At 41.8% G+C, this 17543-nt stretch overlaps 1 protein-coding gene across 1 annotated transcript in view; it reads right to left on the reverse strand.

Moving 5' to 3' along the window:
* Positions 1-1473: 1473 nt before the first annotated feature.
* PCP4 (Purkinje cell protein 4) overlaps positions 1474-17543 on the reverse strand; it is a 76412-nt gene continuing 60342 nt past the window's right edge. Inside the window, exon 3 of the mRNA XM_030552215.1 lies at positions 1474-1817. Coding sequence (XP_030408075.1) covers positions 1690-1817 — 128 coding nt within the window. The 3' untranslated portion in view covers positions 1474-1689. The remainder of the gene's footprint in view (positions 1818-17543) is intronic.

Raw genomic sequence — 17543 nt, forward strand, 5'->3', positions numbered from 1 at the left:
GCTATAAAAGGATTGTCTGCATTAAAGTCTGTAGCGATTAATCCAAATGTCATTCTCTCATGCCTTCTTGATTGTTCCATTGTGTGGCAGACTTTATTTGTGAGTTGCACTCTGATCTTGAAGCTGAAAAATAGTCCTGTTGCTGAAAGGCCAGTAATCCATTTACCAATAGCCCTAGTTGCTGTGTTTCAACAATGAAATGGTTTTCATTCTGCTCCAACCATATGATTTAACCATGTGAGTTAAATTACTCCAAGGGGTGGCAGATAAAGAATAAAAGCCTATTGCTTTGCCCAGAGCTTTTAAAGAACTATTACAAAGTTTATGCTATTTCACATGACATAGCTCACAAACTTAATGCAATCCTTTATTATTTTATTTTATAAAGACTTATTGACCTAAACAAAATGGTATTACCACAACCCAAAACCCATTACAATTTTAAAATTGTCATCCTGAGGCTCTTATTATATAATGTGGTGTACCTTTTGAAAGAAAAATGGGAAGTCTGCGTTCTCTACATTCCATATCCTGAGATTACTAGGCTCATATTGGCAAATGTTTTGTGAAATTTCTAAAGGAGATAAGCAACAGAAAGGCATCAAAGCCAGAGACAAAATATGATCTTGTGGTTGAGGCACTGAACTAGGATTCAGAAAATCTTAATTTATTCCTGGCTCTTACTTACTTTGTCAGAAAAGTAGTGCTTCCCTACCTTACAAGGGTGCTATGAGCTAAATGTATTAATGAAAAGCTAACATACTTCAGCGACTGGGGAGTGGGGAGGTGGAAGGATGATCACATAAAGTATCTAGAGAAAGAGAAAACTGTAGCAGGAGGCAAAGCATATGTTGTGGTTTACTTAGCAAACCATGGGAAAATATAGAGGGTCAGGAAAAATACATTCATTGTTTGGATAGGTAATGAACAGTTATAATCAGGAAAGCAAGTTTAGAGGGGAAAATCTCCCTCTACATCAAATCTCTGACTGTGTATGTTGGTGGGAGGTGGAGGGGGAGGGTTATTTCTAGAACTGTTGACATCTGGCATAAACTGTGTAATTCTGACCAGTAGGATCCAAATGGGGATGTATTATGTTCTCTGTTTTTGATCTTGGGACCCACTGTGGGTTGTGATTTCCTCCCCTGAACCATTTTATTGTCCGAATTGTGAGAGGAAAATAAATGGCTCATCTGCCTCCTCCATACCACCTCCTGTCTGTGATTTTTACTTTCACCTCATTACAGGAAATATCATTTTATTGTCACATTTGACTGGCAGCTGGAATTCTCTAAATGAGGTAAGCAGGGCTTAGACATGTTATATCTTCCCTCAGCAAAATCTCATAATATACAGTGCTACATTATGTCTCCAAGCTGTAAGTGAAGAGGAAAATAGGTATCTGAGCTGGATTTTTTTGTAACACTGTGCTTGCTGGATTAATATAAAGACAGATGAGAGAAGACATTTTAATTACTTCATCCCAACTTTTTATTACAACATCAAGTAAAATGGTGAGTTACAGAAGAAAAGAGATTGGAGATAATCACAAGAATGAAGTCACTCACAAGCTCATTGTTATATACCTGCCAATAGGGTTTTAAATATTCTGTACATGCATCTTCATTTTATTTATTAATTTCCTGACAGGTCACCTCAGAACTACCACTTTAAACTACAAGGTAGCTACTAAGACTGGGATCCTGCCTTTTTCTTCTGAAATTTTCTGAACTGAGACTGTATAGCCACTGCAGCCCGTTCTGTCTCTGGTGCGTCCATGTCTATGTCAAAGTCCTCTTGAACTTTCTTCTGTCCATCTGTCCCGAGAAAATGAAAAACAAATTAATATTAATTTGAGAATATTATACCCAACTGCACCATGAGATGGAAGTCACTCCCTCCCTGTTTCTCTCACATAGTCTGTCTATGAAGCCATAAAGGCTATTCGAGAACCAGAAGGCAACTGTGACAGAATTTTGAGTCCCAGCAGCTGAGCTAAGATTCTGGTCACAGAAACTCCAATGCTCTCATTGGTGCTCTAATTATAGCAGAGTTCTCTTTATACATAAGATCTATTTATTTGATGTTTGAACCAAAAAAAGTTTTGTTTTGTTTTCAAGGTTATTTTAACCTTTAAAAGTATTTGTAATAAAACTGGCATAAAATTTGAAATGAAAAGTCATTGTGAGTTGAAAAGTCAAAATGTTTTCTTTGGAATATGTCAAAAGGAAACATTTTGACTTCTTTGGAATTTTTGTTTCGCAGGAAATGGGAGTTCTGACTGAAACAATATGACGAATTCAACATGAACGTGCACAGAGTTTCAACCTGCATTCTTGGGAGGTGACAAAAAAAAAACTTCATCCAAAAATTTTCACTGTGCTTTACTTATAAAATGTTATGGCCAAACTTAACACCCAGTCCTACAATGAACTGCATGCCAACAAATGTCTATGCCTGCATGGAGCCCCAATGGCGTTAGTAGGGCTCTGTGCAGATCCAGGGGTCCACTCATTCAGAACAACTTGCCTTGTCTTGCCTCAAATTGTAATCTACAGTATATTCAGGGCAGAGACCATTTCTGGTGTTTCTATATTTTGTAATTTTATAATAAGTTTTACAATATTTGAGGTGTTTCTTAAAGCCCTACATCCTGGAGTCATGGGACTACACTAGAAATTCAGCTTTAATTGAAAAAGAATAAGGAAGTAGCTAGCCCTCACATTAGCAGAGAGAAGCTTAAAATATGAATCCTAAAGGTGCAAAAGTCCTAGACCAGGGATCGGCAACCTTTGGCACGCAGCTCACCAAGGTAAGCACCCTGGTGGGTCGAGCCAGTTTGTTTACCTGCTGTGTCCGCAGGTTCGGTCGATTGCGGCTCCCACTGGCCATGGTTCACTGCTCCAGGCCAATGGGGGCTACAGGAAGCAGTGCAGGCTGAGGGATGTGCTGGCCGCCTGCTTCCCACTGCCCCCATTGGCCTGGAGCAGTGAACCGTGGCCAGTGGGAGCCGCGATCACCTGAACCTGCGAACACAGCAGGTAAACAAACTGGCCCAGCCTGCCAGGGGGCTTACCCTGGTGAGCTGCATGCCAAAGGTTGCCGATCCCTGTCCTAGAGCAAATAAAAAGAATGTCAAATATACTATTCTTGAAATCTCATGATAGTATTAAAAATCTTATCGTTAAGGGGTACCTAATTCATAATTTTTGAATACTTGGAGGGTGGAAATACTGCATGTCTTTTCAACTGTTTACTGAAGTGCCTACCACAGTTTAGACACTATGGACTCCAACTCAGTGATTCTAATACTGAGCAGAACCTTAATCCCAAACAATCGTACTGATTTCAGTGGAACTACTCAAAGCAAGATAATCTTCCTCATGAGTAAGGATGACACAATAAGGTCTTCTATAAATAATGATTGCTATTAATAAACAAACATGTTGACATTTTTTCTTTTTTATTAAGAAAATTGTAACAGATTTATAAAACAAATTCTGAAATAAATTATTTAAATTTTAAGAGCTCTTTATCTACCTTTTCTTGTTACCCCATCTGTGATGGGGCCTCTACCCCACACAGGTGAACAAAGAATTAATAAGAGTCAGAGCTCAGTCCACTGTGCTGCATCTGGAGATTATAATGGGCTTGATTTGTTATTAGACCCAGCTGGGGAGAACCTGAGTCTCCTTTGTAAAGGAAGCAAGTGAAAGCTACAGAGAAGGTCCAGGAGAGAGGACGTAGGCAGTTTCCTGTCTCTGGAAAGAGTCTGGGAAAGGCAGATTGGAGAAGCCCACAGGGATGGAATTAATCCTTGAGGTGGTCCTGGAAATGGGGCAACGAATTGAGAGGCAGTCCCGCGGGGTTGGTGTTCTGACAGGGAAAGAAGGAGCTGAGAGGACCTAAGGGGAAACCTGGGAACCAAAGGAGAGGCTGTGTTAAACACAGGCTGTGGGGAGGCAGCATGAGGGACTGGGAGGTAGGATGTGGCCTGGGAGCACTGGCAGAGGAGTAGAGGGTGCAAGTGCACAGGGGCCCGTGCAATTTAGAGATCCCCTGGAGGCTTGACATTTTATATCATTTTTAAGGCTGTAAGCTTGTCATGGTGTGAAAAAAAGTCATAGATAGTGTTTTTCCATTTGCTCATGACTTTCGTGCGTGTCCATGATTCACCGTGCAGTAGCAGCTCGTTTTCTCCTGTGGGGCTAGAACTGGTGTCCTACTCTATATATTGTAACCTGGCATGCAGGGTCACAGTACCACTCAGGTTTAGCCCACCCAACTTTCCATCATGAGTGGGGCAGGTAAGCCAAACTTCAGTGAGTGGTTTTATGACTTGGAGCACCTGCTCACAGCATTGCTCAAGTTTGGCTGCTCCAACATCACGATGACCTGTTTGAGATCATACAATAATTTTGGTTCCATAGTGCAATCAAAAGGTTAATTAAATTAAGGCTACTTGGTGGAAAACTTAATCCTTCTAGTATTACTTTGCACTTCTAAAACCCTTCCATCCAAGAGACTCAAAGCTCTTTACAAACATTCATTCATTGATCCTATGAGATACAGAAACATAATTTCCATGTTATACATGAGGAAGCTGAGGCAGGTATTTGCACAGACTCACACAATGTGTCAGTAGGAGAACCAGGAACAGAGCCCAGCTCTCATAACCTCTAAAGGTATGCCTGCATGGCGATTAAAAAACCACATGGTGCTGAGTCTCAGAGCCCACGTCAGCTGGCTCAAGCTTGGGCTGTGGGATTATAAAGTTGCAGTGTAGACGTTTGGGCTTTGGCTGGAGCCCGGGCTCTGAGATCCTCCCTCCTCACAGAGTCTCAGAGCCCAGACTCCAGCCCAAGCCCAAACATCTGCACTGCTAGACTCACAGCCTGAGCTTGAATCAACTGAACTGGGCCACCCACAGTCATGCCACAGGTTTTTTTATCGTAATGTGGACATACCCTAAGCCTTACTTGCTCCCCATTACAGAAATATGAGTTTCAATGCCAGGGTCCAGACCCACAAAGCATAGGCGCTGACTTTTATTGTTCCCCAGGGATGCCCCACCTCAAGGCTCCACCCTCACTCTGCCTCTTCCCACCCCAGCCCCAACCTCTCCCACAAGGCCCCAACCTGCCTGCCACTCTCTGCCCTCTCCAGTCCTTCCTGAGCCTCCAAACAGCTGTGTCTGGTAGGTGCTGAACACCCACTATTTTTTTCTGTGGGTGCACAAGCTCCAATGTGCTCAGGGACTCAGTGCCTCTGCACAAAGGAACTTAAGTGTTGCAATGTTCACCCTAACTTTTAAGCTCCTAGCCCCTTAGTGGCACCTACAAAGCCTGGGTTACATGCCTATGATCTCTATACAATGCATGTGCAGAGATAAGCACTTGAAAACAGGATCCACAAAAGCCTGCCTGAGCTAGCCAAGAGCAGGGGCTGACAAGGAGGCTGTGTCTGAAGCCCTGCCCATCTTGGGAAGTTAGGCACCTGTATCTAGGCTCAGTTAGGTACCTATGTCTACTTGGGAACCACGTGAAGTCAGGTACCTAATCTGTTACTTACAAGAACAGTGGCGTCACATAGTGCTCTGGCATGATACGTCTATGATAACATCTATGTTTTGTTTTAAAATGGTTATAAACCCTCACGATTCTGGGAATTAACCAACCACTAACTGAAGAAGCTTAAGGAGAAATTTTCCCAATAGGCAGGTTATTCCATAATTACCCATTGTGGGGTTTCTAGAAGATCCCTCTGAAGCATCAGTTAGCCACTGTCAGACACTGGATTTGTTATGTCCCTATGTAGAATGAGTCAGATGGACACAGGTGGTCTTGTTTTCACAAGGGGGGAAAAGGGTGTGTTCTTAACTTGAGCTGGCTAACTCAGCTGAACTAACTCAAAGTAAAATCTTAAACATGACTGGCAACCTTCTGTGAAAACTACATACTGCACTGTCTTTTGTAGGATTTTACTGTAAGTTGGCTAACTTGGGTTCAGATCATACCATTCCGCCCGTGAAGACACATTCTAAGGGTGTTCTATGGCTGTCAGCAACATTAGACTCTCCATGGAGCATTATGTCCAATCTAAAATGCAACATAACATTCACAAACCACAGACTCCCAGGTTATTAAGACTTGTCCACTACTAACATGCTCAAATGCTGGTACCGATACACAAACAACAAGATTCCCCTCCTCTGTCCAAAGATTATCCTTCATCCTCACTTTTTTTATTCTATATGGGCAAGTTAAGCTGAGTCTCCCATTTATAACACCCCTCCAAATGACTTCACATAGTGAAATATCTGCCAGCTGAAATACTATATGAACAGTACTGGGCACTTTAGACAGCACCTCCATCAGTAGATGGTGCTATAGCCTTATCTTAGCATTAAGCTGTTGTCTTGTATATTACGTTGTTGTTGTTGTGAGCTGGGGTGATTAGCAAGTTCAGTCTTCCTGCCTGTGTGTGCTGGAGTTGGTACTGGAACTTGCAGTGTCCAATAAATCTCTAATTCTATAAGTGAGTATTACAGAACTATCTATTCCATTTCCAGAACTAGAATGTTAACCACCTTTTGTGCTGCAGAAAGTTATAATCAATAACCAATACCAGATGGATAATGAAACTTTATCAGACTCTTCCTGTAAAGAGGCAAACAATCCTTGTGCACACTGAGGCTTCCCAGCTAACTCCTGAGAAATGTGGTGCAAGTGTAATTACTCACAAATGCCTTTGGCTAACTTCTTTCTTTACTTTTCAAGTCTGTACCAAAATGAATGATGACAGCACAGGAATATGGAAAAACATTAGATTTTCCTCCCAAGCCATGAATACAAAACAGCCCTATGAGGCATTAAAGCAAGGGGATATAGGGAAATACACTTTTCAAACACTGTTAGAAAATTAGAGAGTTAAGCTTAAGAGTTTCAGTTCACTCTTTGCTCTCAGAATAGCTTCATGTTGCCATAAATGAAGCAAAGTTTGTTTTTCTTTTCCTCTAACAACATTCGGTATGAAACTGTACTGGAGCATGGGCTGAAAACTATAAATAGTAATGACACTTCAGACCTTAAGTACCACACTCTCTCCTTGTCCCAGTAAGGATCAACAGGAGTTACAGAAACGTGGGTAGAATATACCCCAACTAATACATTGTTTTCAAGGATTAAATTGGATTACTTAGCAACTGATGCAACTAAGAGATGGGGAAGAATGTCATCACCCCCACAGAAAGCTAGCACATAGGCACTTTACCTCCAGTAGGGTCAATACCTCTTCAAGTGGCCCAGTGCTCAGAGGACTACACAGGCTGCACCATTCTTTATGCTTCCCTGACCCCAGCCTGTTAAGCCAGCCAGTACAGGTCCTGGTTAAAGGAGACCAAAACTGAAGTGGGGAACTCCTCATTTCTGATCCCACGGATGTTTCATCCATGTGGTAAAGTGATGGTGCATCATCTTGTGTGATAGGACAAGAGAATATTTGACCAAACTCCACAGCAGTTCCCATGAAGGCTCATACCCTGCCAGAGAGTGTGGATTTGTGCGCAGAGTATGGAGCAGCACAATACGCAAATCATGGTCTTCCCAAAGACCCTCTCCATTATATAGGGCCAGGAGAGCAGAGAGAACTGACAAGACCATTCTGTTTCCCCTGGATTCAGGTTAAAGGAGGGAAGCCAGAGACAGAGTTTCCATCTGTCCCTGGAATAGAGGGGGGAGCTGGAGGTGTCAGACAGCTTCTTTCCTTCTCTGTCCCCCTGGATGGGAGAGGGAGCCAGCAAGACATCTGATGAAGGATGCATCCAACGAAGTGGGTATTCACCCACAAAAGCTCATGCTCCAATACCTTTGTTAGTCTATAAGGTGCCACAGGACTCTTTGCTGCTTTTACAGATCCAAACTAACACAGCTACCCCTCTGATAGCAGAAGGACAGATCTTGCAACTGAAGAAAGGAGGCAGATAGGGGTCTCAGTTCAGACAGTTTTTCTCCCATCAGATGCTGGTGCTGATCCACCCACTGGCAGGAAGGGTTAGAGCCCTATAAAGTCCCCAGCCAGGGACAGCACCACCTGCTCTTCTGATGCAGGACTGCAGATACTCCTACCTGATATGTCCTCATTTTACCAGACAGTGAACAGGCAGGAGTGATTGGGCAACAAAATGGCAAATGAAATTTAATGTGGATAAATGTAAAGTAATGCACATTGGAAAAAATAACTCCAACTACACATACAATATGATTGGGGCTAATTTAGCTACAACAAGCCAAGAAAAAGATCTTGGAGTCATCGTGCACAGTTCTCTGAAGATGTCCACACAGTGTGCAGAGGCGGTCAAAAAAGCAAACAGGATGTTAGGAATCATTAAAAAGGGGATAGAGAATAAGACTGAAAATATATTATTGCCCTTATATAAATCCATGGTACGCCCACATGTCGAATACTGTGTACAGATGTGGTCTCCTCACCTCAAAAAAGATATACTGGCACTAGAAAAGGTTCAGAAAAGGGCAACTAAAATGATTAGGGGGTTGGAGAGGGTCCCATATGAGGAAAGATTAAAGAGGCTAGGCCTCTTCAGCTTGGAAAAGAGGAGACTAAAGGGGGATATGATAGAGGTATATAAAATCATGAGTGATGTGGAGAAAGTGGATAAGAAAAAGTTATTTACTTATTCACATAATACAAGAATTAGGGGTCACCAAATGAAATTAATAGGCAGCAGGTTTAAAACAAGTAAAAGGAAGTTCTTCTTCACTCAGTGCACAGTCAGCTTGTGGAACTCCTTACCTGAGGAGGTTGTGAAGACTAGGACTAAAACAGCATTTAAAAGAGAACTGGATAAATTCATGGTGGTTAACTCCATGAATGGCTATTAGCCAGGATGGATAAGGAATAGTGTCCCTTGCCTCTGTTCATCAGAGGATGGAGATGGATGGCAGGAGAGAGATCATTTGATCATTGCCTGTTAGGTTCACTCCCTCTGGGGCACCTCGCATTGGCCACTGTCGGTAGGCAGATATTAGGCTAGATGGACCCTTGGTCTGACCCGGTACGGCCGTTCTTATGTTCTTAGGAGGGAAACTTCAGGAGCTGAGCTCTTCCATGCCCAGAGAGAACACTGTTTCTGGTGTTAGCAGAGTCAAGCTATGTTCCAATATGCTCCCCCTTTTCCTTAACCGCTGCTCAGCATCACTCACTAAAAGATACCGTGGAGCTCACTGACTCAGCAATTCTACCTTGCTGTTCTCGGTGATGTTAGGCTCCTCTGAACTTGATTGATATCAAAGCATGAGCTTCTGTAATCTCACTGGCTCAGCAACTCTAGCTTGTTGGGGGTAATCTCAGGCCACTCATTTCTGAGAGGACTCTCCTTCTATACTTCTATTTTGGTGGGCTGATGTCAAGGCTCAAGCCTTTATGAAGTCACCAGCTCAGTAGCTTTAGTGAGTCAAGGAAAATATCTGTGAAACTACTGGTTCCCACCAATCTTGCTTGTTTGCTCGGTCAGAGACCAGGTTTTTGTGTGGTTACTGCCTTACTATCTCCACCTTATTGGGCTGGCCTTATCTTTTATAAGTTCTATGGGTCAGCTCCACAGTTGCCACCTTTCACATGGTAAATAAGCACCTCGACTTTCACAATAAGCAAAAAATCAAGCTAATCCCATTTCAAAACAAGTCCAAAACAAGCCAATCCCTAAGAACCCCAACACTCATTGTGACTAGATCCAGCAGGTGTGCAGTCTGGGACTGTGGTGGGCCTGCTGTGCAACCCGACTCTCTCCCAGCCCTTGACCCTGCTGGCTGGAAACTGATAAAAAAAAAGAAGCAACAAGCTACAAGCCAAACACTAGCCAACAAGCAACTCACAGGCCAATTAAGCCAAAAACAAGCCCAATTTCTGCATTTTTTTCACGGGTTTGGCATGTCTGACCAGCTCTTTTAGCTTCCTGAGTTGATATCTAGGCCTAGACCTCTGGTTGGCTGATCCGATGCCAAGACACAACGTTCTGTGAGCTCCATGGCTCAGCTACAGCTTGCTGGGCTGATGTAAGGAGACAGCCCTCTGTGAGATTCCTGGCTGATCTTCTCCAACTTGATGGACTTATGTGAAAGACCAGAGTGTCATTCTGGCTCAGCTCTTGCTTAGCTTGCTGGTATAATGCCAAGGCATAGGCCTTTGTGAAATTATTGCCTGTGTCAGAACAGCGTGGCCCTATCTACTCCTTACCAAGTTTGAGGACACAGCTGGGGTGCTGTGCCTCCACATCCCTGCAGTTGTGAGAGGTCAGTACATGGATTTGGAGGTGAGGAGGAGGAATGAAGCCCTATCCCCCAACCCCTGTACAATGGCATATGAGAATCTAATTCTAAAGATGAGCATCAACACAATAATTTCATTATTTTAAAAGATGGACATCCCTACCAACTGATTCAGGAGTTAAAGAAGAGCTTTCCTATGTATGCATTTAAAATTCTACAGGGTAGTGTATACACGGATATAATTTTGTTGTAATATTCTACTTGGTGAGATGGAGTTTTCTCTGCACGTCAATATATTGGTTCTGATTTCCTTACCTTATGGTATTAATAATTTTACATTTTCAAGTACCACTTTCAAATCTCAAAGGCAACCCATTCTGTTTGAGAGTATGAAATTGGGTTTTGTTTTATTTTATTTTTTTTGCTGTAGTTGGTTATTTTGAAGGAAACAGGTGCCTGGATGGTATAACGTCCCCACAGTAATCACCACCTAACTCTGAACAGCAAACCCCAGAACCTGCATCTCTAGTATGACTGCACACCCAGTGTGAAGAGAAATAAAGGTTGTGACTAGTGATGAGGTTAAATCTACAGCTATTTATCTGACCAGCAGAAAGCAACTCTTTAATACCCCTAGAAACAAGAGGGAAAAGGAATTAATATCTTTCTGTTAAAACTGTAAATTATCGTTTGGTATAAAGATGACTTTATTAGTCAGCCAGAATCCCTTTTTCCCTCAGATTGACTTTTACTTTGGTAATGCAGTGTTTTTATCTCAAATGTGAAAAATTAGTTTTGATGTAGGGCAAAGATGGTGGTTCTTTTATGAGTTTAAAATGTTTTTTTCAGCATGAGGCCTTTGAAGTGTCTGATTAATATTTTTCCAGTTCTAAAAATGTTAGACACAAGATAAATGTAATAGCTGAAAATTATGTATGATCGGATAAAATATAATGACAGAAAGAAACAGTCATAAAGATAAATTTACAAAATTCTATTTTAAACTAATATCTAGCCTGCTAAAGATGATTTTCTTCAACAATTAACATGGTGACAAATATTGTTTGTACTGAAACATTAATATTTTAAGTCATTTCTTTCTTCAGCAATAATTATATTAATACACCAATTACAGACTTCTTAAAAGGCTTAAAAATATGAGATTGTGCTAGCTAGGACCTTGGAGCGATTGTTGGTGTAAAGTTATATAAATAAAATACCAATACAGGGATTCTACTTCATGCAATGATGACCAGATAGAACATGCCAATTGTAATGACCACCTCAAGCTTGTAATCTCATCAGATCTTATTAGCTAAGGTTGTGCCTGATCAGTCCTCAAGTGGCTAGCACACAGGGAAAACTCAGGGTGCCACAGGATATAATAATAATTGGAGATATACCCATCTCCTAGAACTGGAAGGAACCTTGAAAGGTCATTGAGTCCAGCCCCCTGCCTTCACTAGCAGGACCAACTACTGATTTTTGCCCCAGATCCCTAAGCAACCCCCTCAAATATTGAACTCACCATCCTGGGTTTAGCAGGCCAATGCACAAATCACTGAGCTATCCCTCCCCCAGGAAGTGGTGTTGATAGTCATGTGACAGCACTCCCTCTTACTTCTGAATCACTACTGAACCAATTCCTGACCAGCAGGTACTATGCTGTTGAAGGTGTTATACTTATGACATGAAAAATCAAGGTTCTCCTGACCACTTTTAATCAGCTCAAGGTCCTGTGAGACTCTTAACAGGAATATGAGCATTAGCCCAATGTACTGGACAAGTTTAAACTAGGAATTTTCCTGCTGCCTTATTAAATTCCCTGTATTATACTTTCTGCCGAAGCTGTTGTACAGTATTGCTGTGTATAAATGAACAGCTACACTGTTCTACCATAGAACTGGCTGCATTTCAGTAATGTGTGACGTGAACCTCCCTCTCACCCTACTCAGGTGTATTGCAAACTGCACAAAAATTACAAGTTATCGCTTTAAATGCAAGAGGTTTCATGATCCTTTATGCATGCTAAAGGGGTCTGTAGGGATGTATGCAGTCTGGGCCAAGCAACAGTCTGCCTGCAGAAAGCCAGCCTACAATGTTTCATTAGCAAAAAGTGAGGCTGAATGGAGATTAAGTTGAACAAGAGCACTGGTCTGTACATGTTGCTGAGTGTCTTCCAGCCTAACTCCCCAGGTTCCAGTTTTCCTGGCGTCCCATCAAGAAGTCCCTCCAGGGAACATTGGCTCTCTGGCTTCAGTTCCATTGATCAAGATTCATGTTTCCTAATATTACAAATATTTTTACATAAACACTAAAAACAAATTATCGACACCCAGCCCCCCACTAGCGTCCATAGTGCACACTATGCCGCTCACACTGGGCAAGGCTGGAGACTTTCCACACAAAATGTCAATGTCATATATTGGGCACAAAGTGGAATGACTTCATTTGTAATGTGGTTGTTTATGGTCACCCCGGTCTACAGACTGGAGCGACCATAAACATCCACTGGAGCTGGCATGTCTCTCACTGCTTTGATCTTGTTGGGATCTGCTTTCAGGCTCTCTGCTATGAGCAAACATCCAATATATTCACCTTAACTGTTTGTTGCATTTTTTTCTAGGCTGTTTTATGCTCTTTTCCCCATATTACTGTAGAAAAGTTTATAGTCTTCTGTCATGATCTTGTTCAGCTTCTGTATCATTTCTCCCTTTACCTACAGTGAGGCTAACATCCGCAAGTTGAACAAGTGGAACCTCATGAACATTTGTGCTCTGCTCTGTCCATATGCCTGAGTGGCTTCCAGCCTAACTCCCTGTGTTCCTTCCTGGTATCTGATCAATAGCAGTCCCTCCACGGAACATGGGCTTTCTGACTCCAGTTCCATTGATCATGGTACAGAGAGTAAGGTGAATTGAGTTGTTCCTCTGTCTTAGGGAGCAGTCTGCTTTGTTTTTCTTAGTTTGGGGTTCTTGTGTGCTATTGTTGTGAATTCTAAGAAATAAAATAGGGTTATGTTGCAACATTCCAGCAAGAGTATTTTATGTTATCTAACTTCACTGTGTATCTATTGTGAAACGGAACATATTCTTTAACTGATTAATATATTATTTCTATAGTGGTAGTGTCTAGGAGCATTAGTCATGAACTGGGACCCCAATCCATTAGGTGCTATGCAAACACAGAATAAGTCTCTGCCCCAAAGAGCTTACAATTTTATGAAGTGCACTTATACTTTCAGAATGTAACGTTTAAAAGTAAGACCTTAGTCCTTACTCATAAGTAGAATATCGAGTCCTTTGGAAGATTGTGCAACCCTGGACATCTAACAAATTTAATTAAAATGATTTCAAATAAATTATTAATTGCAATGATCAGTGGCACCCAAGGCCTTGATGAACAACACCACAAAAGAAGTATTCATCCTCAACTCTGATACAGCTTCCTTCATTTTATGACTTCCACATTTCTCCAAGAATGCCTCTTTTGCTTTGGCTTTCACAAGATAGTGTAGTGAATAAACGCAAAGAAATGGAAGTGAGTATGAAGCACCATACAAAAGCAGCAGAAAAGGTGACATACACTGCAAAAGTAAGAAGAGACAAGGAAGATGACACGGGTTACAGGAGAAAACTTGTCAATCAGGAAGATGAGGACTCAGAAAAACTCCAGCATAGAGTCAAAGGGGGAATCTTTAAATAACAAATTTCAGGAAAGAGAAGAACAAAATGTTATGCTGCTCCATATTCAAACTACCAAATGAGGACAGTTTCAGGAGACCATTGTACACCAGGATAATTCTATTAGTAGCTAATGAGAAGTTAAGTTACAAAAAAAGTTAAACTAAGCAATTGTGATATATTAGAGCTTGTAACAGTCACAGTGGTATATTTTTCTCTTAGTAAAGGCTATCACTGTATGTTGATTGTAATGTAATTAATTGTACAGTCCATCAGCAGATAGTGCAAGGCACAACTCCTCTGGGATTTGTCATTTATAACAAAGTAATTGTTGCAGAGAGTGATTTCATAACCTCTACATTTTATGATATGATATCAAGGAATGGCTCCCAAATAAGATTATATAAGAGTATTTCTTTTATTGGGCAGATTAAGAATAAAAGTGAGGGGGGAAATATAAGACATCACAAATTACCATTGCTGATTTTAAATCTAAACACTAAAATTTGATGTCAGTGACCTCAAGCACTGCAGCATGTTGCTGATGTCACGAAGTTGTCATGGCACAGCACCAACCTAGAGGAGCCAGTGCTCCAGAAATTATTTTTCTGGAGAGAAACTAGCAGAAGAAGGTCTGGCCATTTCCCCCTGCAGCCCACCATGTCCCGCCAACTGAACCCAGGAAATATGGAGTCGATTGGATTGGCAGCGATGTGATGATGATTACTAGTAAAATCAGTGTCACTGTATCCCAGGCTCCCATTTTGCCCAAAGAATGCCAAATCAGCACCAAGGTGATTTGGTCGCAGCCTGGGCAAAGACTGTGGAATAATACACATCGGTTGATTTGAAATGAACAAGGGGTACTCCTTGAATGAGCATATAAACTGATCCCTTTTAAGAAGTTTATTTAAATCTCCTACAGTAAAAATGGCATTCACTAAATGGACGGTACCAGTTATTAGTTCCTTTAACTCCCTTGGAAACTGGTCCCCCTTAGAGTCTTTTTCCCTAGAGCAAAACAACTTCTGCCTGTATCTTGGGAAAGTGCTAGATAATTTCTTGTGTTTTTCTTTTGTCTTGCCCATTATTTAAACAGATGAATCCGCTTTATCTCGGCCCCTTTCTCAATGTAGTACTAAAAGAAGATGAGAAGGAAGCACATAGCTAGATAGTATCGTAAGTGGACTCCACGGAAGTTAAGGACAAAATTACGTGCAGAGGAAATGTTTATTCTGTTTAATCTGACTATCCTTCACGTTAAAAATTATAATTTAATACTCACAAAAGATTCTATATTTACTGCATTAAAATCTCAAACCCCTTACTTGCCCCAGAAAGGGACAGATTTAAAAGAGACAAAGGTAGTTCATTCTTCCTCACGTTATCCCAACCATGTTCTTCAAACCTAATGCTTGTGGTGAAAGGATAGCTCAGCATATTGACAGTAAGGGGGTCGATTAGGGGAGGTGACTTTTTACCAAGTTCTTTCACACGTACTGATTGGTCAGCATGTTTTGCTGCCTTTTTTGCAGTTGAGCAGTCAAAAACATCAGCGCCTTTTATTCTCCTTTCAATTTAGATCAAGGATATGAAATGTTAAACCTGCTGATAGGATATAGGTTAAGTATTTTCATGAACAAAAGTTATGCTGACAATTTTGAAGTTAACTTGGCAATGTTTCTCATGCTTCTGTAATAGGGGATTAAAGTTAATGGCACAGTGATTAAGAGAAAATACTTCATGTAAACAAGGACCCAAGTGACACTTGTTGTGGAAACAATCGTGGAATTGACTGCCTGTGGTGAACACAAAAACTGCTGTACTATTATGCTAACATTAGGCCAAATTATGGCTTCTCTTATGCTCATGTGCTGTAGGGTGGAGAGGACTCTGGGGGAATTTTCTTATGCCTAGCACACATATGAGAAAGGCAGCCATGACTGGCTGCAGGTCTGAAGACAGCAAGACAGAGGGGATTGAGTGGGTGTGTCTAGTAGGACCACAGCACAGCCTATTTGCTCACTAGAATGGACATGCTGGGCAGGGGGATGCTGGCTAGCCCTTTCTACATAGGCGCCAACTCCATGGGTGCTCTGGGGCTGGAGCACCCGTGGAAAAAAGATAGTGGGTGCTCAGTAGCCCCACCAATCAGCTCCTCCCCCTTCCTCCAGTGCCTCCTGCTTGCCGGTGATCAGCTGTTCAGCAATGTGCAGGAGGCACTGTGGGAGAGGAGAAGGAGCGGGGACAAGAAGAAGTGGGGAAGGGGGTGTGGGAAGAGGGGGGGTGGGAGCTTGGAGGAAGGGGTAGAGGGAGGGCGGGATCTGGGCAGGATGGTGGTCGAGCACCCCCCGAGAACTCAAAGTTGGCGCCTCTGCCTTTTTAAAGGTACAGCAAAGGATGCTTCTCACCATGGGCCTGATTCAATGCCTATTGAATCAAGAGCCTCACGTGGCCTTTAGATAAGTCCCCATATTGCCCATGTCCAAAGGCAGAGTGAGTACCTCCAAGCACTGCTGTCCAAGTAGGGAATCTTGTCCCCCTCCCTACTGGGACTCAGCCATCCTCCCTGCTGTGCACTGAGTTATGCATGGAACATTGCTTGATATTCGCTATAAAAGTTTCACGTGAAAATGGTATAAATATTTATCTTAGTTTTTAAAAGCCCAGAATAGGCAATTCATTGATTCAGTGTTAACTATTGGGAAACTTACACAAATGGCACATGACACATTTTTGACACTCGAAATTCACACAAAATAAAGGATTATTAGTGGCCACGAGAAAGAATGTGAGAAGTGTTACTCCTCCAGATAAAACACAAACATTAGGAGTTCTTAAGAAGATTAAAATGTATTTCTGCCCAGTCTGAGCTCTAATACATGCATTTCCAACTGGGATCTTGAGGAACATGCTTTAAAAAGAATCCACCAGGGCAAAAGGTAAATTTCCTCCCATAGAGGTAGCAGAGAATACCTGTTGGCACACAGGACAATTTATGGTTAAGTGCAGGGGGAAAACAATGACAATTAATAGATTCTCTAAAAGACTAGAACATGAATCAAAAAGGGCACAGTGTCCTTCTCAGATGTTTGTTCATTACTGATAGAGAGTTACTACACTGCTGGCAGATGCCTGGAATTCTTACAAGTCAATACTAGAGCTCTGTGGGATTTCTCTCTCTGGCCTTTTGTGTCTGTATAGAGTGAGGGTTGATGGTATAGGGTAATGAAATTTTCTGAGCCTTTTTTTTAAGCAAGAGAGACTAATGAGCAAGGTCAGGCACCAAAGACACTAGACAGAACTTTCTTCAATCATTTCTTTTTTCCATCTAATGAAAAATAGAATTTCAACTTTTCTTTTACATAGGGGACATTGAACCAGCATCTTATTTTGAACTTGAGGTTTTTTAGAAGAAAGTATGGTGCCCCAGGGACTTAGGGAAGGATTGTGATTGTTCAAAATACAATGCCTTCCTGATGTTCCCCTTTGGATGGAGAGATTCCAAACTGCCCCAGTGTAGAGTCTACCTTCAAGACACAATCTACCCTTACACTATATACAGGCAAATAAA

The sequence above is a fragment of the Gopherus evgoodei genome, chromosome 1 (assembly GCF_007399415.2).
Source record: "Gopherus evgoodei ecotype Sinaloan lineage chromosome 1, rGopEvg1_v1.p, whole genome shotgun sequence".
Taxonomy (NCBI): domain Eukaryota; kingdom Metazoa; phylum Chordata; order Testudines; family Testudinidae; genus Gopherus; species Gopherus evgoodei.